Source organism: Onychostoma macrolepis, chromosome 01 (genome assembly GCF_012432095.1).
Source record: "Onychostoma macrolepis isolate SWU-2019 chromosome 01, ASM1243209v1, whole genome shotgun sequence".
In the NCBI taxonomy this organism is placed as follows: Eukaryota; Metazoa; Chordata; class Actinopteri; order Cypriniformes; family Cyprinidae; genus Onychostoma; species Onychostoma macrolepis.
In genome coordinates, this window is record NC_081155.1 from 40,163,214 (window position 1) to 40,186,826 (window position 23,613).

Genomic DNA, 23,613 nt, shown 5'->3' on the forward strand with positions numbered 1-23,613 from the left:
CATCGCTATCTAGCGTACAGACTGAGTAAACGTCCCTATATAATTATACATTGGGTAGAAGACACAACCTTTTTCCCCAAAACAAAAGTTTTAGGTCTAAAAAAAAAAAACCACACACACACAAGAAGTAAAAAAAAAAAAAAGACTGTATGTAATATGTGGGCGATAGGTTGGATGAAAGAAAAACATAATCTATCTATCTATCTATCTATCTATCTATCTATCTATCTATCTATCTATCTATCTATCTATCTATCTATCTATCTATCTATCTATCTATCTATCTATCTATCGATATAGCACTGTAAACAACATTGAAAACAAAGGAAGAAATACATCAATGTTTTTTTAATCATATTTACTCAAAGTTTTTCCATGTTTGTATTTATTTATTTTGGGCCTATTCTTTTTTCATTTATTCTTTTTTTAGTTATTTTTAAATTATTATTTTAAGTTATTTAAATTATTTCTAAATGGAGCATACTAGTGTAGGAAGTATTTCACATTGTTTCAGTGAACAGTGTTTGCACATAGTTTGAGAAATTAAATTACATTTAAATAATCAACATTTTGGTAACACTTTACAATGAGATCCCATTATAGCATCAGTTAATGCACTAACCTAAATCAACTAACACTGAGCAATATTTGTTTATTTTCTTGTTTGTTGGTTGGTTATTAATTATTTATTAATCTTTCGTAACATTAGTTAACGCAAATACAACTTTTTGCTAGTTCATGTATTAAATATTAACTTTTTAATTTAATAATGTATTAGTAAATGCTGAAATTAAAATAAAAACTAAGAAAAATACAGGCTTTAGAATCTTTTTTTTTTTTCATTAGTGGTTCATGTTAACTAATGTAGTTAATTCATGTTAGCCAATGGAGGCTTATTGTAAAGTGTTACCATTATAGATGATAAAAGTCACCCGCAATTTATGTTTAGGCTTTTAGGTGGGACCTTACTGCATATGCAACTCAGATTATCTATATTAATGTCCAGCTGTATTCATTTATAAAAATATTGATGTGTTGCTGTACATTTCCTTACACAACTTACCAGCATATACAGTTTCAGATAGACTGTATCCAGCATGAACGTTACCTCTGGCATAAACTACGCAAGTTCTTTTTGAAGATACACATGCATCCAAATTTTTATGTTTATTTTTGGACCTGCAAATGCTAGCATCACCCATATAGTTGTCCCTTATCTAGTATTTTAACAGATACATTTGTGTTTCATGTTACAACCAAATTGATTAGCATACAAAAGAACAACTCTGTGTACTTTTGGAAAAAAGTTTATTGTGAAATGACTGTGTGAAAATTGGGATGGGGGAAAATCGGCAGCCTGGCCACAGCAATGTCATGTGCCTTTAACACACAGCTAGCGGTGCTGTTGTAACCCTGGATGGGTGGCGAAAGAAGAAACCAACCCTCACTTCATGAGTGGCCTTTTCCTTCTTCCCCGGTCTCCATCCCACTGTGGACGGCCGCCCCGGGCGGAACAAGAAGGCAAGGAGGGTCAACTGCATGAAAGGACGATGTAACTTCCAAAAAAGTAGGCGAGAGGGGAGATAACAAACAAAGGGGAAAAACTGAATGGTTTAGAAGTGACATCCCATAGTCCTTTTTATTGATTGGTCTTCAAAACAGAATGGATGTCCTGACACCATGGGGTCTGCAGATATAGTTCAGCCTTCTTCACCACTCTCTCAGCGGACGGCCTCTTACACGGACAAGATGTGCTTGACGAAAGCTGTAAGAGGAGAAGCAGACATGCATAAGGAATGATCATCCCCTCTGGCTCGCCATACAAGGCCTGAAGCGGCTGCTAAAAATAATGCTCGTAATGATTCAGTGACAGGTGAGCTTATTATATCATTTTAATTAGTGCCGAAAAGACTTAGTACTACAGTCACTGTTATGAAATGTGTCCTAAAAGAAGCTAGAAGGGTTCAATCGGAAGGACTTATCCAAACTCGTACCCTCATAGTGGACACTGCCATTCTCATCCTCCTGTCCCTGCATGAGAGAGTCAATCTCAGGCTCGGTCATCTTCTCACCTGTTGGTGACACGAAAGGTATTGGTTAGGAATAATTTCCTTCTGATACTTTTTGCTTAATAAAAAGTACCACAGTGTTATTATGCTTTTTTGAAATGTACCATGGTAATGCCAGAGTACCTATCTATATAAAATAAGGCAACAATGGTTTAGAAATATGGTAATAATTCAGTACTTATAATAAAATTCATATATTCATCATTCATAACCATAATCAATCAATCAATCAATCATTTATTTGAATGAATGAGTAAATAAATCAAAAAAACATATGTATGTACATTAATGTATTTAAAAAAAAAAAATTAATATATTTTGGCCATGTGCCATGGTAGTACCATATATATATATTTTTTTTTTTCAAATAAATGCTGTTCCTTTGAACTTTCTATTCATCAAATAATCCCAAAAAAAATGCATCATGGTTTCCACAAAAATATTAAGCAGCCCAATTTTGATAATTATAATACAAAATCAGCATATTAGAACGAAGAACTGAAGAATCATGTGATGCTAAAGACGAGTAATGTCTGCTATTTCAGATTTACATCACAGCAATAAATGACATTTTAAAATATATATAAAAAATAGAAAAGTTATTTTGAACTGTATTAATATTTCATCATTTAAACTGTATTTTGATCAAATAAATGCAGCCTTTTTGAGCATAAGAGACTTCTTTAAAAAACATTCAAAAATCTGAACTTTTTAACGGTCAATCAAAATACCGTGATATTACCATCTGATCACTGTGCCAAAATACAGTAATTTGTTTTGTAAGCAGAGTATATTATGTAATTTGCTTTCCCATGCATGGTGTGAACTACATACTAATTTAATCTTCACTCACCCAGTGTTGAGAGCACAATGCGCAGCTCAGCGCCCATCACTGTGCCGTTGCCCTCTTTGTCGAAGACGCGCAGACCCTCAACGTAGTCATCATAGGTACCCTTCTGGATGACGTCAACAGTCTTCAGCATTGGCAGGAAAGCTTCAAAGTCAATTCTTTTGTTGGCCATATCTGTGTGCATATGGTTCCACACATACATCACAAATCAGTGAGGGTTTGTAAAGCATTTAGAATTAGGTCTGTTCCTTTTTAGTAAATGTCTTACCGTCAGCAGATGGGTCACCCAGGATTTTCTTCACATCCTTGTTGGTGGGGTTCTGTCCCAGGGCACGCATGATATCAGCAACCTGGTTGAAGGCAACCTTGCTGTCACCAACTCTGTCGAAGAGACCAAAGGCCTCTTTGAAGTCTGTAACAGAAGGACAACAGAAGGTTATCTGGAAGTAGACGGACATTTTAAGGGTGGATCATAAAGTCATAATTTGACAAAATAGGACAAACTAGGAATGCATAAAACAGCTGAATCTCACAACATAGCACCAGACAAAAATAAAATATAAATAAAAAATACATTTTATTTGATTTTATTTTACAACAGTTTAGGGACATCATAGCTTTAAAGTCAGGTAAAGTCAAGGAAACTTAGTATCTTAGCAGTGCCTCCTCTTCCACATACCTCCTTTGCCAACTGTACATGCAGCAGAGGAGGAAGGAAGCCAATTTAAAAAGAGCTTAGCAACTGCCTTTCCATGGGCCGTGAGGGAGACCAAGTTGAAAGTGATCTGCTGACAGAAAAATAGCATCCTACGACTTCTGTACTCCAGCAGCTGTGCACGAAGGTGGCACTTAATGCGTGATGTGACAGGCGATACCCTCAGAGAAAGTAGCCTTTGCCATACATGGTTACGGTGCTTTACCACTGACCCAAGTCAAACACAAGAATGCTGACAGCAACGTAACCTACACCCACAACCAACCGCATACTTTCTGCACCTAAATGAGCAACACCGCATTGTGAACTACCCGAGAGGTTTGGTAGCCATGAATTCTTTCTGTAGAGAAATAAATGTAGGCTTTGGATAAGGAATATTTGGACTACTACATCACAACATGGTACGGCAAATAATCACTCGACAGACGCACCGAACCAACTGACTGTACTCAATTTATCAGTTAACTAAAACAAATATGTATTAAAATGCATCTTGGTTTGCCATCAAGGTCTCAAATATTCTGATTTATAATTAATCAATTTACATTGATTTACCTTACATAGAAAAAAAAAAGGTTCCTGAGCAGTCTTACACTTCAAAATGCAACATATATGAATTTTAATAAATTATGAGATGTTATTTATAATTTTCAAGAAATTATAAACAAACTACCATTAATATTAATATTTAATAAAAGTAATAATAATAACATTTTCTTATTTGTTATATTTTTGGTATTTATTAGAGATATTCTCCAATACAAATAATTTTTAAATCTATTATTCATCCATTTATAAAAAATGTATTTATATATTTAAAGGCTTCCCAAGTTACTATTTAGGACATTTTTTTAAGTTAGACTTTTTTCTTTTCTTTTTTAAAGTCTGGTGCTATGTTGTGATTTTTTAATTTTTAATTAAATTTTTTTTTTTTTACATCAATTTAACATGAGTTCAAATGACCTGTACGGCCAATTTGATTATACGTAAAAAATTAAGGAAGCAACTGAACTCGAGCTAAAGCTTTTTTTTTTGTTATGCAGAGGAAGAATTGCCCTTCCTTAATGCACGGCATTATACATTTCCCATTACATTGGTAACAATGAGTACTATAGTCATAAAACCATTTTCCAATCATCATAAACTCTGATGTGTGAAGACTCACCCTCAATCTGGTCAGCAGAGAATTCTCCAGCCTGCCAGAAAGACAACAATGGATCAATCCCATCTCACAATACACACTACTCTGAAATAGGAATTACTTTAAAAGACATTTGATAACATAAGCCCTTCTTGGACATGAGCAAAATAACAGCTTCGAATGTGCACATATATCCAGAAAGGGAACAAACCAGCTGCATGATTTTCTCTTTAACAGTGACAAACAGACTGGGGTTCTTTATATGACACTGTTGTGTCTTTCCCTGCCAAAGTGAATTTGAAAATCGAAGAAAGGTATCCTACTTCATTTGAGTGGGCTTAATGCCGGTTTTTGAGCCAGACGAACATGAAAACGGTACGATAAAATAGCAAGAGTAATCCAAGTACACACCATGATGGAGTTTTGGGGTGCAGGAGCGGAGGGGCAGAAGTCAAGAAGCCGGAGTCCCAGGAGAGTGGTCCTGAGCCATGGAGCAGCTCCTTCTTATTTATGCTATGCTAATGACGTCACGGGGCGGATCTTGCGACGCCGTGGAACTTCTTTAACTTTCTTAGGTCAAGCTGGAAGGAAGGCTGCTGCTTTCTCCGATGTACATGCGCGGCGGTATTTTTAGACTATGCTCCAGGCTGCTTGTAAGACCCCTTGGCTTCGGTCAGCACTTTAATTTGATGTATTGTGTCTTTATTTACATGATTTTTTCATATTTTTTTTCATCCTTAGTCGGGGGGGGATTGAATGTAAAGCCTGATGTCACCTGCTGTGTGCATTCATTGAAGCCGACACAACATCTCAGGAAGGCTTTTGATTACAGTGTTGATATTTTTAACTTGGAGGTCTCGGCCACTTATGGTTATATGGGAAGCCGGGAAAAAACACTCAAAGCCTATTTTCACAGCATGAATGCACTTGCATTTTGGCCACATTTTTGGCATTTTGGCTACAAAATATATGAAATTCATTCATGTATTTTTTTTAATTAAAACTAGGGTTAATAAAATACCATTGTTTTTTTGTAGGTTGAGTTTTTCTTTTTGAATCTGATTGGTTGTAGACGAATGAAGTGCATATGCTCAGATCATTGAGGCCTATAATCAATTTGGTAATTGAAAGAAAACAAGTTAACAAAAAGCCTGAATCCAAGATTTGGGAGATTTTTATTTTTTGGAAAGTTGTTTCACCTTGTGTGAACAAATCAGTAACTTTTAGGCCAGTGCAATAACATTAACTAGCATTTTCAGGGGGTTAAATGTCACTACAAATACGAGGTGTACTGTTCACTATGAAAATGTCCTGGTGAGACAGCTAGAACAAACAGCCGTGCAGTTAGCAGATCAGTCTTTTACAGTGTTTTTCATTAGTTATGTTGTCAACAATTTTCAGCCGTGATTGTAGCACCACAGTGCACACATTACAGTATTTCTTGTGACAAGCTCATTAACATTTTTGCATTTTTTCCATCTCATTCTACTTGTGATATATGCTGTTTATGCTGTGATGTTTCATATAACACTACAGAGCGATTATGGCTTTAGAAGATCTGTAGTGTTGTGCATCATTCGGGCTGCACATGGATTACATTAAGTTGACTAAATGCCACCAATGGATCTACGATCAACTTAGGCTTACGATGCTTTTGGGAAACGCAGCCAAGCTAAATAAATATATCATTATCCAAACACCAGTTTATGTAACAAGGCATTGATGAGGCTGCCTTGGCTTTTCCCAAAAATACATTAACAGTGTTTGCCCCAAAGCACTAATTTAAACTTTTTGAAAAAAACAACGACAATAAAAATGTAAAAAACAAAACAAAAAACCTTAAGAATATAAAGTTTAGCCGTTTAAAAAAAAAAAAAAAACATTCCAAGACAAGACATTCCCTGTCATTTTATCAATAATTTAAAAATAAATAATGTTAATGGTTTTGCAATGTAAGAGCTGTAAAGAGTGCAATTAAAATAAAAGTTGGAATATTTAATTCACAAAAAGCATAATGTTCCAAAGTTTGGAAAATAAATCTTGTATGCTTGCTCACCAAGGCTGCATTCATTTAATCAAAACACAATAATAAGTAACATTGTGAAATATTATTAGAATTTAAAGCAACTGTTTTGTATTTGAATAATTTATAAATGTAATTTATTTCTGTGATGGTAAAGCTGCATTTTCAGCATCATTACTCCAGTCTTCAGTGTCACATGATTCTTCAGAAATCATTCTAATATGCTGATTTGCTGCTCAAGAAACATTTCTTCTAATTCTAAATTGTTAAAACAAGTTGTGCTATTTAATATTTTTGTGGAAACCATGATTTTTCTTCTTCTTCAGGATTCTTTGAAAAATAACATTTCAAAGAACAGCATTAATTTGAAATATAACTTTTTGTAACAAGTCTTTACCGTCACTTTTGATCATTTTACTGTGTTGTTCCTGAATAAAAGTGTTAATAAAAAAAATGTAACAAAAATCTTAATGACCTCAAAATTTTGAACAACCATCACTATAATTTTTGCAATCTGCACCACATCATAATATTGCAGTATGTTTTGTATTTCCATGCCGTGTATCTGTCCTTGAGTCAATTAGATGTGTTACTACAAGCTAGCAGCCAATGCAGAGACATTCCAGTCCTGCCCTGAGACATTGACTCTTCCCTCTGAATGCTGCAGAAGTCATGGAGCTGAAGACCTCGCCCCTGGGCAGATGAGCTCTATATTTAGTCGTTCTTTTAGGAGGTGTAGAGTTTCTCTAGAGTTTCTCTGAGAGGGTTGGTAGCACCTCAAGGGTGGTTGACACGTCTTAGCCCTTTACACCCCCACGTCCAACCAAGCGAGTAAACTCCAGATCGTAAAGCGGCTTCTCCGGTTACACTGCTCTCTTCTGACGTGGGATCAGTTCCTCAGATATCTGAGACTGCTGGTGCAATTACACTCCACACACAGTGGGACTGACCTCGGACCAGCATTTAAAAAAAGCCGTCGTATGGGCCAAGCATTGTCCATCAGCCCTTTAGAAAGTATGAGCCTTATTTGGATTCAAGTGAGAGTAAATGACTCCTTAACTCACTCACCTTTGTATGTGAAACATATAGTGGACTCCAAAAGACAGAGAGCACTAGTGAAAATGCTTCTAATTCGCATTTTTTAAATCCAAGGCTACTTTTCATTACAAATTAAAAATATAACTGAACAATTAACATTAAAATGAAATTATCCCCTTTTTGATTTATTAAGCTTGAGTCGCATAACAAATGCTAATGATTAAGTTCTCTGACGAAGTTCTAACAAGCAGAAACAAAAACAAAGTTTAAAAACAAATGCTTAACATTGTGCATTAAAATTGTGGAAAATAAAAGGTAAAGCAATCCTTGAATAAATTCAAACAAATGAGGCAATTCTCCATCACTCTGGTGGGATGCCCCATTTGTAAGCAGTTTTTCATTTTTATTTCCTCTTTGACTTTTTTTTAAATTTATTTGTGATGTCAGTGACAAGTGTGACTTAGAATCGATAAAAGTATAGAAAGGGGCTTAGAAATACTCTCTTTGAATGTGTTGAGGGGTTTTTGCTTGTCATACACTACTGTTCAAAGTTTGGGCTCAGTAACTTGTTTTAATGCTTTTGAAAAAGGTCTCTTAAGCTCACCAAGGCTGCATTTATTTGATTAAACATACAATAAAACATTGATTATTGTGAAATATTACTGCAATTTAAAATAAGTTTTCTATTTTAAAATTGCATTTATTCCTGTGATAGCAAAGGTACAGTTTCAGCAGCCATTACTCCAGTCGTCAGTGTCACATAATCCTTCAGAAAGCAGAAGAGAAACATTCATTTTTTTAAAAAAAGGATTCATATATTTGAATTATAAAGAAAGCATATATTTCAAATCGATTTTTGTTGTTGTTGTAACAATTGAAATGTTTTTACAGTCTCTTTTGATCAATTTAACAAATCTTTAAATAAAAATAACTTTTTTTTCATAAAAAGAAAAAGAAAAAAAAAAAAGCCGATTCCAAAATTTTAAATGCTAGGTTATTAACTGTCAAATAAAACTACAAAATACAAATATCCAGACAAATGTATCATTGAACTTCAAAAAATTGGATGCTTTACTCTTACTATTTTGAAAAACAAAGCATTGCATTCGACTCATTTCTTCATTTCCTTCATTAGTTAATTGTTTTCCAGAATCAAGTCCTTTTGAGATTAGACTGCTGGAACATTGAAAAAGTAGTTAAGTTGCTACACACGGATTGAATTGCTTACAATTTGCAAACCCACAAAAAAAGTCCCAATGTTTATTCAATACACAAAAGACCTCTGGATTGAGAACTGAATTGTGCTATAGTCTACATTTTGGTCCGTGATGTCCTTTCATTCAGCAGTTTGAAATAATATAAGGCTCAGCTACAGAAAGTACAGCTAAATGAAAAGATCAAAGACATGTACTAAATCATATTAAATCAGTTTTATAGCTCCATCTAGTGGAAGAAAGTTGTGGTAGTCACCTCCAGAAGACTTGATATTGTTAATGTGATATGAGAATGTAAACAGACCACCTTTCAGATATAAAATCCTGTTTTCCTTACTTTTTATTGCTGAGCAGATGAAAATGTACAAATTATGATGAAAAAGGCAAATGAAAATGCTAAAACATACATGATTTTCTTTAGGTGGTGGAACACACCTAAAAAAAATCATGTTCGCAGCACATCCTCTGATATAGCTACTAGTATTATCAAGAGATAAAAAAGGGAAAAATACATTACTAATACAGAAAGCAAAGCATTAACATTACAGAAATCATATCAACACTGCATTTGTAATGTTACCTTAAAGCTGTCATTTGTGTTCAAAAAGATGTTAAAAGGATTAGTTCACTTCCAGAATAAAGTCACTGACAATTTACTCACACCCATGTCATCCAAAATCTTCATGTCTTTCTTTTTTCAGTCGAAAAGAAATTAAGTTTTTCTGAGGAAAACATTCCAGGATTTTTCTCCATATAATGGACTTCTATTGTGCTTAATGGATTGAAGGTTAAAATAACAGTTTCAAAGCAGCTTCAAAGGGCTCTAGAAATAAGGGTCTTATCCAGTGAAACGATCGGCCATTTTTTAAAAACAAAAGAAATTTATATACTTTTTAAACCACAATTACTCACCTTGTAATAGCTCGACCTAATGCATTTATGTAATCACGCATGCGTGACGTGACGCAGACAAAAGTACCGGCCCAGTGTTTACAAAGCAAACCTGCAAAAAGTCAAATGCCCTTTACAAAAAAGGTAAAACAACGATGTCAGATGATATTGAAGCTGGAGGAGAAAATGAGTAGTCTCATGAGTAGAAAGTGAGGAGTTTTTCATCCTATCCTGCCTTTTTTTAACCGAAGTACACAGTACACCATTCACCTTTCAAACGTGATTACGTAATGCGCAAAGACGCACACCTGCAAGCAGAGCTAGAGCAAGAGGAGTAACTGTGGTTGAAAAAGTATATGAATTTTTTTTTTCTTTTGATCGATTGTTTCGCTTGATAAGAATTATTTTTGTCGGCTGGGATCATTTAGAGCCCTTTGAAGCTGCAATTTTAACCTTCAATCCATTGAGCACCATAGAAATCATTATATGGAGAAAAATCCTGGAATGTTTTCCTCAAAAAAATAAATCTCTTTTCAACCGAAGAAAGACAGACATGGACATCTTTGACATGAGGGTGAGCAAATGATGAGGATTTTTTTTTTATTCTGAAAGTGAACTAATCCTTTAAACTTTACCTTGCTATCATATCAGAATATATCCTCACAAACACATCAAAACAGGTCATTTTCAATGAGTCATATTAATTAAAATAATACTAACAAACACGTGACACCAAAAATGCACAAACAAAAGCATACTGAACTATTTAAATCAGCTTCCCCTTATAGCTCCAAAGCAACACTCATCTATACAGCCTAGATTCCCATCCACCGTCCATTAATGTGAAAATAACCTTTCCCGCATACTTTTCTCCACATGTACAGAACCTCTCATAAGACTTAGCGTGAATTGTGACAGATCCGGGGCATGCAGACTATTCCACCATCAGAGGACGCATTCTTCCAGCTCGAGGAAGCTCAAGCAAAAGAAGCTCAGTCATCTGGAACAGTCTGGAATGAGAAACTTTGACTTTAACAAGGGTTTTAATTAAATAATGTATATACAGTTAAACATTCAAAAGCAGACGTATATTTACCTTTACACCTCAAAAGCAGGGAACTTGGCTCTAGTTGGTTGCAGCAAGTCAGCCAGGAAATAAATTGTGCCTGCCATCCCTTCATGAGAAAATATGATATGAACAGGGACGTATTTAATTATTATTCAAGAGTCAAACCTATCGATCTAGATAATGAGAAATGTTTCTTGAGCAGCAAATCAGCATTTTAGAATGAGTTATTTAAAATTGTATAATATTTCAAAATATTAGTGGTTTTACTGTATTTTTGAAACAAATGCAGCCTATGAAAGCATAAGAGACTTCTTGCATGGACATTTAAAAAAATCTTACCGACCCGAAACTTTTGAAGGGTAGTGTAGATATGTATGTGTAATGTTTACTCTACCTTCAAACAGTGAGAATGGTGTATCTGGAGTCCGGCAACCATGCTTTCCATAATTCATGCACCAGTCTGCAAACTGCAGAAGAGAAGACATCAAATCCCATCATACCTCTGTACACACAACAGGCAATGACAGGTCCCTCCTGACAGCACAATGATTTATAACAGCCTTCATGCGTCGCACAGAATATGCATAAATTAACCCAGAGACAAAGTCATCTGAAGTGGTTAGAAAGTCTTCTCATGTGGATAAACACCTTGCTTCATATAGGGATTTACTCTTTAAAAGGGATTTTAATCATTGCAGTTTTTCCTGGAGTCAACTTATAATGTTAGTCAAGGTCTCCTGAATCAAAAACAATGTATTTCATTAATGAGTATTTCAAGACCATTTATTGCTACTGTTCCTTTAAAAATAAATAAATGACCATAAAAAACAACTATTTTTTTTTTTTTTTGCATGATGATCCATCTACATAACAACATACACCGATCAGGCATAACATTATGAGCACTGACAGGTGAAGTGAAGTGAACACTGATTATCTCAATCACGGCACCTGTTAGTGGGTGGGATATATTAGGCAGCAAGTGAACATTTTGTCCTCAAAGTTGATGCATTAGAAGCAGGAAAAATGGGCAAGCGTAAGGACTTGAGCAAGTTTGACAAGGGCCAAATTGTGATGGCTAGACGACTGGGTCAGAGCATATCCAAAACTGCAGCTCTTGTGGGATGTTCCCGGTCTGCAGTGGTCAGAAGAAAGAAGGTGAAGCTGTCATTGGAAGAAGATGGCCTGGTCTGATGAATCACGTTTTCTTTTATATTATGTGGATGGCTGTGTGCGTGTACGTCACTTACCTGGGGAACACATGGCACCAAGATGCATTATGGGAAGAAGGCAAGCCAGCGGAGGCAGTGTGATGCTTTGGGCAATGTTCTGCTGGGAAACCTTGGGTCTTGTCATCCATGTGGATGTTACTTTGACACGTACTACCTACCTAAGCATTGTTGCAGACCATGTACACCCTTTCATGGAAACCATATTCCCTGGTGGCTGTGGCCTCTTTCAGCAGGATAATGCGCCATACCACAAAGCAAAAATGGTTTGAGGAGCACAACAATGAGCTTGAGGTGTTGACTTGGCATCATAATTCCCTAGATCTCAATCCAATCAAGCATCTGTGGGATGTGCTGAACAAACAAGTCCGATCCATGGAGGCCTCACTTCTCAACTTACAGGACTTAAAGGATCTGCTGCTAACATCTTGGTGCCAGATACCACAGCACACCTTCAGGGGTCTAGTGGAGTCCATGCCTCGACAGGTCAGGGCTGTTTTGGCAGCAAAAGGGCGACCAACACAATATTAGGAAGGTGGTCATAATGTTATGCCTGATCGGTGTATACTGTAAGGTTGAGAGGGATCAGACTCACCATGCAGGCTCTGAAGAGGTGTTTGGGATCCCGGGTGATCTTGTAAAGGGCCAGGAAGCCGTAAGCGTTTCCAGCAGCTCCATGACAGAGTCCGTAGCCCTTCTTCAACAGACCCCTCTGCCAGATCACCTCCCCACAATGCAGCGCATCCTCCAGATACTGCTTCACACCAAACACCTGGAGAGGAAATGTTATGTTTTTTTTTGAGGCTTCTGCATGTCTGCTCGTGTGTAATGTTGTTTGCTCACACTTGATGGCACTGTAATACCAAGAGCTAAAAACTAGAGTTTATGCTGGTCCAGAAAATAAATAATTTACTGTGGCGATCAAAATGATTAGAACACTAGTATTTTTTTCACCAGCTAAAAAAATGGTTTTAAGTCAGTTATTTCTATCAGTTTACATTCCCAAACATTCATTTTGCCATTAATTGTAATAATCCAGTGAGATTTTTGTTTGCACAAGGAGTCTGACAACAGCCAGTACTCCACTCAAGAGATCTGATCTCAACATTCAGTCTGTCTGGAATGACGTGAAAAACAACAACAAACTGAGACAGACTGAATCCAGAAGAACTGTGGCAATGTCTGCAAGATGCTTCAAGATGTTCGTTAAATATATATTTTTGTTTTTAAAGTAACGACCAAGCAGCCAGCGGCAGACAGCGAGTTGATCATAGCCTATGTTTGATCAACTTAGCCTTCTCTAATCATCACGACTTGCCTAAAATAAAATCTATATATATAAAACAGGTCAAGCATATCACAATGATAGTTTAAACGTTTAACCTAGATAAATGTGTGCTGTTAGACGCATATCCAATCGTTTGTGCAGAGAGGAGCTAAAGCACACTTTACATGGAGGCACCAGTGCTATCGCTTGCATTGGAAACAACTTAAAATATGCCATCCTTTTTGCTCATAAAGGTATAGTGCATCCAGAAGGTATTCACGTCGCTTCACTTTTTCCACATTTTGTTACAGACTTATTTCAAAATTGATTAAATTCATTATTTTCCTCAATTCTATAAACAATACCCCATATAATGACAACACGAAATAAGTTTGTTTGAAATCTTTGCAAATCTTTGCTACAAGCTTGGCACATCTATTTTTGGGCAGTTTCTCCCATTCTTCTTTGCAGGACCTCTCAAGCTCCAAACAGGATGCACTTTCTGCCACCTCGGTCTTGAACAGGAGCGCTTCACAAAAATGAACTGAAACTCCGCAAATACTTGCCTCACAAACATGATAAATATATCTATAGAAAGCTTTGCATTATTTTTGAATGATCAAAATTGAAAAACAAAAACTCTTTCATTATAAAATCCAAAAATATGCAAATAAAGCCGCAATCAGTGAGGACATGGCGACTCGGGATCAACTTCATCTTTGCGACACGGTCTCAGAAAACAGTAGCTTATTAATAAATAATTAAAATATCTCCTTACTATTTGTAGTAAGGAGATTACTACACTCTTTGTTTTGATTCAGAGAAGAGTTACTATAGTTAACTAAACCTAAAAACTATAAAAATACAGCTGAAGCTGTGAAATAAACTGCGATTAAAAAAAAATAAAAAAAATAAGCATTTTATTTTAGCTTGTCTCAATTCTAAAATAACATTGAATCGGAGACGTAGAATATCTCCATCTATAAACAGACCAGTACTTTTTAAGAGTGATAATTCATGTAAAAATTCAGAGGACAAAGATGTATTATGAGCTGACATGGAGATTTGTACCTTAAAAGCCTGTATCAACATGTAGATAACTCCAGGAGTGCCGTGACACCAGTGCACCAAAAGATCCCGAGAATCTCCAACACACGGTGGGTAATTGCCTGATGGAAACTTCAGCTGACACACGTAGTTCACACTGGGTTTGACTAGATGGTAAACCCTCTCCTCGCCAACCACAAAGCCAGGCTATAGGGAGACATAATTTGTTTAAAGGAGTCATATGATGCAATTTCTTGTTTTCCTTTTCTTTAGTGTGTTATATAGCTGTTTGTGCATGTATAAGATCAGCACGTATAACAGAACAGCACAACCCAAATGTTCAAATTTGTGCAACGCATTTTATGGACGACAGTTTCGTGAACCTAGGAGAGTACAAGGCTGGCTGTGCACAAAGGCTATTTCTAAAAAAAAAAAAAAGAAAAGAAAAGGGGTAAGGGGCGTTACATTTCCGACACGTGCTTATGGTGTTCGGCCAAACACAATGCACTGGGTCAGTTGGCCAATCAGAGCAGACTGCGCTTGTCGGAAGGAGGGGCTTTGTCGAAAATGATAGTTTGAGAGAGGCTGGGCATTGAGGAACTACAATAATGTACAGTATTTAAAAAATTTTTTGAACATTAAAGCATGTCAACATATTCCATTACACCAAATAATGATCTTTAAAATAGCATCATATGACCCCTTTAAATTACTTAGACCAAAGTGGTTTGTTGCTTCCTCAGTCTATAAGGTATCATGAGTGATTGAGTTCACCTGCATCAGGTAGTAGTAGATCCCTGACAGGCCATGAGCGGCACCCACATACTCCTCCTGATACCACTCATACATGAGAGGGGTTTGTTCCTGGATCTTGTTCCTCAGAGACAGGTTCTGTCCTGAAGCCAGCACTGCATCACAGATCTGAAATAAATGCATGATCTGGTCAAGTACCGAAAACATGTGCTTTCCCAATGCATTTAACTTCCATAGAGGGACATATTTCTAAATATGTAATATATATTATATATATATATAAAGCTTTATATATTAAAATTATTATTAGACTAATTTATATATTGAGGCTTGTTAATTGGCCAATATTTAAAGACTGCCAGCAGTTTATAGGGTAACCGTCAATTGCACGTTTCAAAATATATAAACAAATATTGTTTCTATCAAAACAAACTTTGGATGGTGTATACCAGTGGTTTTCAAACTTGTTCCTGGGGACCCACAGCTCTGCACATTTTGCGTGTCTCCCTAATTTACACACCTGATTCAGATCATCAGCTCATTAGAAAAGGGCTCCATGAACTCAAATGAGTGTGTCCAATAAGGGAGACATGCAAAATGTGCAGAGCAGTGGGTCCCGAGGAACAGGATTGAAAACCACTGGTGTATACTAGTCATCTGGCCTGCTTTCTACATTTTGTTAGAAAATCACTAAAAACACACATTTGTAACAATAAAATAATTTAGGGCTTGGTTTTATACATTTTCATTGGATTATGAAAGTTAGACTACAATATTATCTTTTTTTTTGTATATAAACAACATATTTTGGATATATTTTTCACTGTCTGCATGTTCTTGGTTACATCAGCAGATGACAGAAGCAATTTTAGAGAATGAGAAATATATTACATTTTAATGAAACAATATCACATTTAAATTTTTTCAAGACCTGGGGCATTTATTGATCTAATAAAAGGGTAGATTTTGATCATGTTAATTACAACATATTGTCTTTATCATACATAACTCATTCTAGTCATGTATCCTGTGTTAAAATATGAGGTCATGTGCTTTTGGTCAGGTCTGAGGACAAATGAATGGTGACTGACCTGTTGAATGTATTGTATGGGGATCTTCTCCTGCTGAAATTGCTGGTTAATGAAGACAAGGGAGTAAAGGTAGCCCACTCTGCCATAGAGCAGTTCATCAGGAAGCCTGCCGTTTCCCAGCACTACAGACTGGTGAAAATGCAACAGCCTGGAAACATTCGAGCAAATAGATCACAATAAGATCCCATGGGAATGAAACCCTGTCAAGACAGAGAAAGAGAAACAGGAAACAGAAAGTGCTGCGCTGCCCTATGGACCAAGAAGTCTTCCACATTTCACCCTCATCCTGGGGTTTTAGTATGAGATTTTTAATGAACACCAGCTCTTGGGAGAATTCCAGCGCAATTTTATTAAAGTAGTTCTAAACAAGTACTAAACAAGCCAGCAATCCAGAGGAAATTGGATTCAATGTGGACAGCCGACAACAAAAATTTTTAATAGTTGCTCCTTTCATAAGCTCTCTTTTTGGACAGAATTAAAATGATATTTAAAGGGATAGTACACCCAAAAATAAATAATTTAATTAATTACTCACCCTCATGTCGTTCCAAACCTGTAAGACCTCCGTTCATCTTTGGAACACAAATTAAGATATTTTTGATGAATTCTGAGAGCTCTCTTACCCTCCCATAGACAGCATAGTATTGCCATGATCAAGGTCCAGAAACATAGCAAGGACATCGGTAAAATAGTCCATGTGACATCAGGGGTTCGAAGCTACGAGAATACTTTGTGCGTGCAAAGAAACTACTTTATTCATCAACTCATCTCCTCCACGTCACCCTGGAACCATTTTGGAGAGCATCACATACGTAAACAATGTATGCTGTTCTGTGTCAAACAGCATACGTTGTTAACATTCAGTGGATACTCTCCAAAATGGCGATAGGGTGACGTGGAGGAGACAAATGGTTGAATAAAGTCATTGTTTTTATTTTCTTTGTGCACAAAATAATCTCTTAGCTTTTTAAAATTATGGTTGAACCCCTGATGTCACATGGATTATTTTAATGATGTCCTTACTACATTTCTGGACCGTGATCGTGGAAATTATATTGCTTAATTTGTGTTCTGAAGATGAACGGAGGTCTCACAGGTTTGGAACCACATGAGGGCGAGTAATTAATGACAGACTTTTCATTTTTGGGTGAACTATCCCTTTAACTCTCCTATTTTATTGAAATAATCAATTTCTCATGTTTATCAAGTTTACATGGGTCAGTGATGAAGACAAGGGCAAGTGTTTGTGTGTGTGTGTGTATATGTATATTTGTATATCAGACCTGTTCACACACTCCTCAGCCTCATGAGGTTTCTGGAGTCGATGATAGACCACCGCAGCAACAGCCAGCGGCCCTGCATCCCCACACAGGAAGGTCACCCAGCCCTGGGTTAAACTCCTCAGACTGCGGCTGACATAGTCCAGAGCCTTGTGGAGCAAAGAGGAGTCTCCATAGATGCTGTGGAGATGCAGGTAGAGCAGGGCAATGCCTGCAGTTGAGGGAGGAGGGTCTTAGCAATGTGGGCCAATTAGTTTTATGACATACAACCATGAACATAAGTAGTATAAACATAATTAAAGCTGCAAGCAGCGTTGACGGGCCCAAGCCATCAGTGCAAAAGCCACCCCAGTGGCATCAGGAAAACAGTGCCCAGCGGGCACATGCATTTACAGTAACCCTCCGGCAGTCTGAATTTAAGGGTTACAGCAATGAAAGAGTTACACTATAAGATCAAGACACAGACACATACATACACACCGAACAATATACACTGCTCAAAAAAAAAATAAATTTAAAGAACACTTTTTAATCAGAGTATAGCATCAAGTTAATTAAATAACATTTAAAGTTGTATCTGTTAACATACTGTGAATTAACCAACATTAATACTTTTAAGTAACATTAATAAAATGCTCTAAAAATATGGTAGTCAACATTTGTAGTGGATCAAAAAAAAGTTGTCCTAAGGCAAGAATGGGTATTGTTTTGGTTTTAGGACAACTTTGATGAAAGGTTTTGATCCACTTCAAATGTTGACTACTGTATATTGTTCATTGTTAGTTCATGTTAATTAATGTATTAACTAATGCTAACAAAAGAGACCTTTGTTAGCAACACTTTTTATGATCTATAACATTAAAAAAAACAAAAAAACAAAAAACATTTTAATGTTCTATAAGCATTTCTAAAATAATGATGTAAAAATATACTGACAGTAAAGTACATAACTGATTCTATGCATTATTTTTCATTCGGATACATTAAGAATGAGCTAAACAAGGTTAGGGTTAAAATTTAATGTCCTGTGAACCTTGGTATTACAATCTACATCTATCAGCTAAGATGTGTGATGGTTTTAATTTTTTGTTGGCCCTTGAGCGTGATACATTTATGAAACTAAGCATGTTTCCTTAGAATGACTTGTTCATGTATTAAAAGTTTAAGTGTTTCAATAACGCACTTTAAAGATTTAAGAAAATTATTGATATCTTGTATACTGTTACTTTAATAAATCACCATGGCAACACCATTCAAGATATCCAAAATCCCTTTAGAACATTATAAATTCATGAAACTAAGCATGTTTCCTTAGAATGACTAGTTCTTCATTCAAAGTTTTGAAGTGTTTAGATAATGCACTTTAAAGATAAAAGAAAATTACCTTTATCTTTTAAACGGTTACTTTAATAATTTATTAAAGTAAACGGTTACTTTAATAAATTGGTGGCAAACGGTTGGAAACCCTTGGAGAAATATATCAAATTCCAGAGCGTGCGCTTTTTCCACAGCCCTGAATAGCCAACTTCCTGTTGGGGCGGAGCCTATGACATGCAGTGCGAAAGTTGTTCGGCTCAAAGAGTTCTATGTGTGTACCGAGTTTCATACGTGCAAGTATGTATAAGATATGCAGCAATATTTCTGACTGTGTTCCAGGGGGCGCCGTAGAGCCCCTGTGCCACGCCCGGGTCCCAGCCTCAGCGGTGTCCTAATGGCCGCAGATTCCAGTGTGTGCTAATTTTCAAGAGTTTATGAGCACGTTAAGGACCCCCAAACCCCCCCAGATAGTCGAGAGAAAAAATAAAGAATTATCCTTAGGGGATCAATAGTGGCTTGCGCCTTAGTGGCTTGGGCCCTAATAATAATAATCCTTAGAAGAATAATAGGGCCCGTCACCCCTTTGGGCTTGGGCCCTAATAATAATAATAAATACTGTGCATCCCTTAACAGGATAGTTCACTCAAAAATGAAAATTCTGTCATCATTTACTCATGTCGTTCCAAACCTGTACGACTTTCTTTCATCGCCTAATGGTTAGGGAGTCGGACTTGTAACCCAAACATTGCGGGTTCGAGTCTCTGTACCAGCAGGGATTGTAGGTGCGGGGAGTAAATGACCAGCGCTAATGACTTGCGTCGTAGCCTACGAGTCACTAGGTGTCATCATCGTACAGCCTGCATACATGTCGTATGCAAGTTTATTAGATCCATGTCACACAGTGTGATTTGTAACGATCTTATAGGATTGTTAAAATCGTGCAGTGTGTAGAAGACTTAAGACTGTACATAGCAGTCGTCATTTACACCCGACATCTGAGCCGCTGAAGATGCAGAGGATTACTTTTGTTTTTGAAGGGAATGCACCCCCTGATCTACCTAAACGTGTTTATGTTCACGTGAATCATTCGTGTACGAATACGGCTAAAGTTTACAGTCTCAGAGAACTGCTGCTCACCCCATGGAAGACAGGGGAAGGGTGAGCAGTAGGTCATTAGCATTTAAAGTGACAGGCAAGAAAACAGGTTACTGTGAACAGAGCTGTTTTTGACAAGGTAAAAAGGGTGTTGTGTTACACTACCAATGAGAAATTGTAACCAAAGTATGTTATAGACTTTTCATGAAGACCATAGAGAATCATACCAACTTGTGGAAAATTTGCTTAATTTATAAACTGCGAGGTCCCAGAACAAAGTAGGGTAACGGATCCAGCATGTGATTAGAGGAAGGAGAGGTAACGGAGCATTCACATTGGTGGACCAGCTTAAGTGATTAACAGCGTGCAACAGTTGCTTTTATTAGGGTTCGTACAGTCATGAAAAACCTGGAAAAGCCATGAAATTTTAAAACGGCAATTTCCAGGCCTGGAAAAGTAATGGAATTTTATTTCTCAAATCTCTATATAATATAGTTATATTTAATCAGTTCCTGAATTTCGGTGGGAGATTGTGTGTATATCGCATATAGTTTTACTCATTCCCACAGCTTTCAAGTTTATAATGAGGAAAATTCCTGCAAACATTCATTCAATACAATGTAGGTTAGATGAGTAAATAAATCCAAACGAACTATGATTAAATCAGTCATTTGAAAACAGCGTGAGTGATTCAGTTTAGGGCTGCACGATAAATTGAAATTAAATCGCGATTACGCAGATGCTGAGATCGTCATGCGTATCTTTCATCGAAGCATGGTTCTGTGATCAGCAGTAAATCTTCATCTGAAGGGCGCTCTCTTGCGGAAACTCCAAATACGCCCCACAGAACAAATCCAGGAAAACCCTACAGCGCTAGCTGAATAAACAGAAGACGCAACTGCTTTCATTGATTCAATGTGACTAATAAACACACGACTATGACAATATATGGTTTATCGGAGTTCTTATTATAATTTTTATAATAATTAAGTATATTTATAATGCAATGCCTTTATCACTTCTTAGAATACTATGAAATATGTTGTGTGTCTTATTCTGAGTAAGAAGCCACATCATCTCACAGAAGGATTTATTTCAAACACTCGACTGATGTTATGAAGTGAATTTGATGTAAAAACATGTTATTAAAGGTGGTATTTTCACATGCTTTCGGATTGAGCAGCATTTACTACACAGAGCCGTAGTTCACCAAGAACCTACGCAAACAACTGTCATTATTGCAAACGATTTCATAATCGTGCAATAATATTGTCTGCTTTTTTTTTTTGCGTAACTTGTCAGTGAACTACGGGTCTGTGTAGTAAATGCTGCTCCATCTTAAAGCACGTGATGGAGATTCACTGCCGATTACAGAACTGGCATTACTGACAAAATGCGCATGGCAATCGTATTCGATTAATTGTGCAGCCCTAATTCAGCTGTACGTGGCTTCACATCGGCGCATCTCGTCTGCACTACAAGAGCTGCTGCACGCTGTTCCAAGACGTTCACTTGTGCTTCAGGACAGTTGACAGAAATTTCACTTGTCTAATCGGGTAATGGCATCATTAATTTGCACTTCTTTTATTTTTAAGCCATTCGATACTCACGCATTCACAGTCGTAAAAATGGCCATCCTGGCAAGTATTTTCGAAAGCACAGTCGTTCTGTCTTAAATAAATGTTAAGAGTTGAGAAAGAAAACGCATGTGCATCGCATTCGGTCATGTCGCGTCTTTTGCGTGCTCAGGTTCGTCATTTCAAATGTAGATGTGTGGCAAAAGTGCTCATAATAGAAGATTTTTCATTAAATATATGCACATATAAGTCAGCACAAACGTCTTTCATTGGCGCGTGAGGAGGAGGATCCGCATCCGGTTCTGGCTTGTCCCGGCACAAATTGAGCCCTGGTTTTAATGCACCTATTTGCGTATTCTCACCTGCCCAGCCAGTGTAGCCAGTACAGTCTCTGGGGTCAGCGTTCTTCAGTCCATTCTCCATGATCGCCAGAAGCTCACTGATCTTGCTGCTTATACAGCTGGCAAAATGCTGGGTCAACTGCACGGAGCAAAAAATTCATAAATAAGATATGAATACAAGTATAAATTTCAAAGCACATATTAACGTAATTCAGTGAAGGTAATGAACGCTTATTATATTCATATGCTATGGTACTCCAAATATTTCTAAGAATAACAGTATGTGTAAATGAATGTTTTGGAATCACTCACATTTCCCTGCATGTCAAACAGGTCTTGTGCACATCCAGGCCCAGTATAATCTGGATAGGGATTCTTAAAAGCTCGTGGTTCAGACATTTTTTGGAGTGACCTGAAATGAAGTGCATAACACAAAAAGAGATTATAAAAACGGCAGAGAATAGATGCACTACACACTGGTTGGGTTTAAAACGTATGTATTTTTACTTTGTACATTATTTAAGCAATAATAGGCATAATCACAATATAATAAGAAAACACGTTTGGAACATCACAGGCGCGTCCTAACATTTCGGGAAATTAGAACAACATTTGAATCTTCATTTCGAACGTTTCATCAAGATAGAAGCCTTCGAATTTTCGAATCTATCGTTTAGGGAATCATTGGAGCATGTGAATTGAACATTTTGGGCATCGTAAGTACATTGGGGTCGAATATTTGAGGCCAAGCATCATACGTTCCTTTGAACTTCATATTTTTTGCAGGTCATAGGTGCCTTTAGTAGTTCGAACTGAACATTTCTGTTGCATTATAGACGCATTAGGACGTTTTTTTTTTTTATAAAGCCCATTATGTTTTGAAACACAATAACACGATTAGGGCCTTTCGCATGAATACGCACAGGCCCAATATCCCGTTACACACGAGTTTGGTGACTACTCCATCTTTACTTAATTAGCTGTTTTATAAATCGGGAAACAATTTATTTGTGAATAATGTTTTGGGAAATTAAACTAGGGTCGAAAAACACAAGCCCTTTTCTGCACTGTCACGCGATAAGAGGCTAACGTTACTTGTAACAAAAGCACAGAATACAAATATATAGCTCATAAATAAGCAGTACGGGTTTATAATCAAACACAGTCTCGCTAAATAACTTAATAAACAACGTTTATTTATAACAATGAACATACCGCTGTTAGTGCTGCGCTGTTGAATTCTTTTAGTCTGATCGCAGGACGGTCTGTTTGTGAAAGACTCGCTCACTGTGACTACAGCCATCTAGCGTTGAGGCGGTTTACTACTACTTATTTTTCTTCTTCTTCTTCTTCTTCAGGTTTGAACTGCAGCTTGCATCCTTGGTGTTGCATTACCGCCATCTCCTGGAGCTAGTTACTTCCCACGTACAGCATCTTGTCTTTCATATTCTGTTATTAGTCCTGTTTTAGTCAATAATAAATAAATAAATAATTGCATAAATTGAGAACCAGAAGGGTGTAAGTGACATTTTTGGTGAAATGGATATATATATATATATATTTCATAAATATATATTAAATGAAAGAATTAATATATACATTTCAT

The 23,613-nt window shown here is 36.7% G+C and overlaps 2 protein-coding genes across 3 annotated transcripts; both read right to left on the minus strand.

Annotated features, from left to right (window-relative positions):
- Positions 1–1,291: 1,291 nt before the first annotated feature.
- Positions 1,292–5,297, minus strand: mylz3 (myosin, light polypeptide 3, skeletal muscle). Its single transcript, XM_058791993.1, has 6 exons — positions 5,187–5,297; positions 4,800–4,830; positions 3,188–3,331; positions 2,923–3,093; positions 1,995–2,072; positions 1,292–1,765 (listed from the first exon to the last, which is right to left on the minus strand). The coding sequence occupies exons 1-6, from the start codon at positions 5,187–5,189 to the stop codon at positions 1,737–1,739; spliced, it is 456 nt and encodes a 151-aa protein (XP_058647976.1). The 5' UTR covers positions 5,190–5,297; the 3' UTR covers positions 1,292–1,736.
- A 4,068-nt stretch (positions 5,298–9,365) lies between these two features.
- On the minus strand, positions 9,366–23,362 carry lancl1 (LanC antibiotic synthetase component C-like 1 (bacterial)). 2 transcript variants are annotated; one of them, XM_058779297.1, is made up of 11 exons: positions 23,223–23,361; positions 22,320–22,419; positions 22,029–22,146; positions 17,681–17,888; positions 16,398–16,545; positions 15,328–15,474; positions 14,578–14,760; positions 12,835–13,011; positions 11,405–11,477; positions 11,038–11,116; positions 9,366–10,951 (listed from the first exon to the last, which is right to left on the minus strand). In XM_058779297.1, the coding sequence occupies exons 2-10, from the start codon at positions 22,404–22,406 to the stop codon at positions 11,040–11,042; spliced, it is 1,218 nt and encodes a 405-aa protein (XP_058635280.1). In that variant the 5' UTR covers positions 22,407–22,419; positions 23,223–23,361; the 3' UTR covers positions 9,366–10,951; positions 11,038–11,039. The 2 variants fall into 2 exon arrangements, with proteins under 2 accessions (XP_058635280.1, XP_058635288.1); XM_058779305.1 differs by lacking the exons at positions 9,366–10,951; positions 11,038–11,116; positions 11,405–11,477 and adding an exon at positions 11,485–12,732 and having other exon boundaries at positions 23,223–23,362.
- Between the last annotated feature and the right edge of the window lie 251 nt (positions 23,363–23,613).

Excerpts from the sequence above, each read along its gene's own strand:
- mylz3 (XM_058791993.1), bottom strand. Across the intron at positions 3,332-4,799 it reads CTCTGCTGACCAGATTGAGG|ACTTCAAAGAGGCCTTTGGT; the intron begins GTGAGTCTTCAC and ends CTTCTGTTACAG. Across the intron at positions 2,073-2,922 it reads CATTGTGCTCTCAACACTGG|GTGAGAAGATGACCGAGCCT; the intron begins GTGAGTGAAGAT and ends TGTCACCAACAG.
- lancl1 (XM_058779297.1), bottom strand. The coding sequence starts at position 22,406 with ATGTCTGAACCACGAGCTTTTAAGAATCCCTATCCAGATTATACTGGG. Across the intron at positions 15,475-16,397 it reads CCATACAATACATTCAACAG|ATCTGTGATGCAGTGCTGGC; the intron begins GTCAGTCACCAT and ends CATTTATTTCAG. Across the intron at positions 13,012-14,577 it reads TGTTGATACAGGCTTTTAAG|GTGTTTGGTGTGAAGCAGTA; the intron begins GTACAAATCTCC and ends TTTCCTCTCCAG.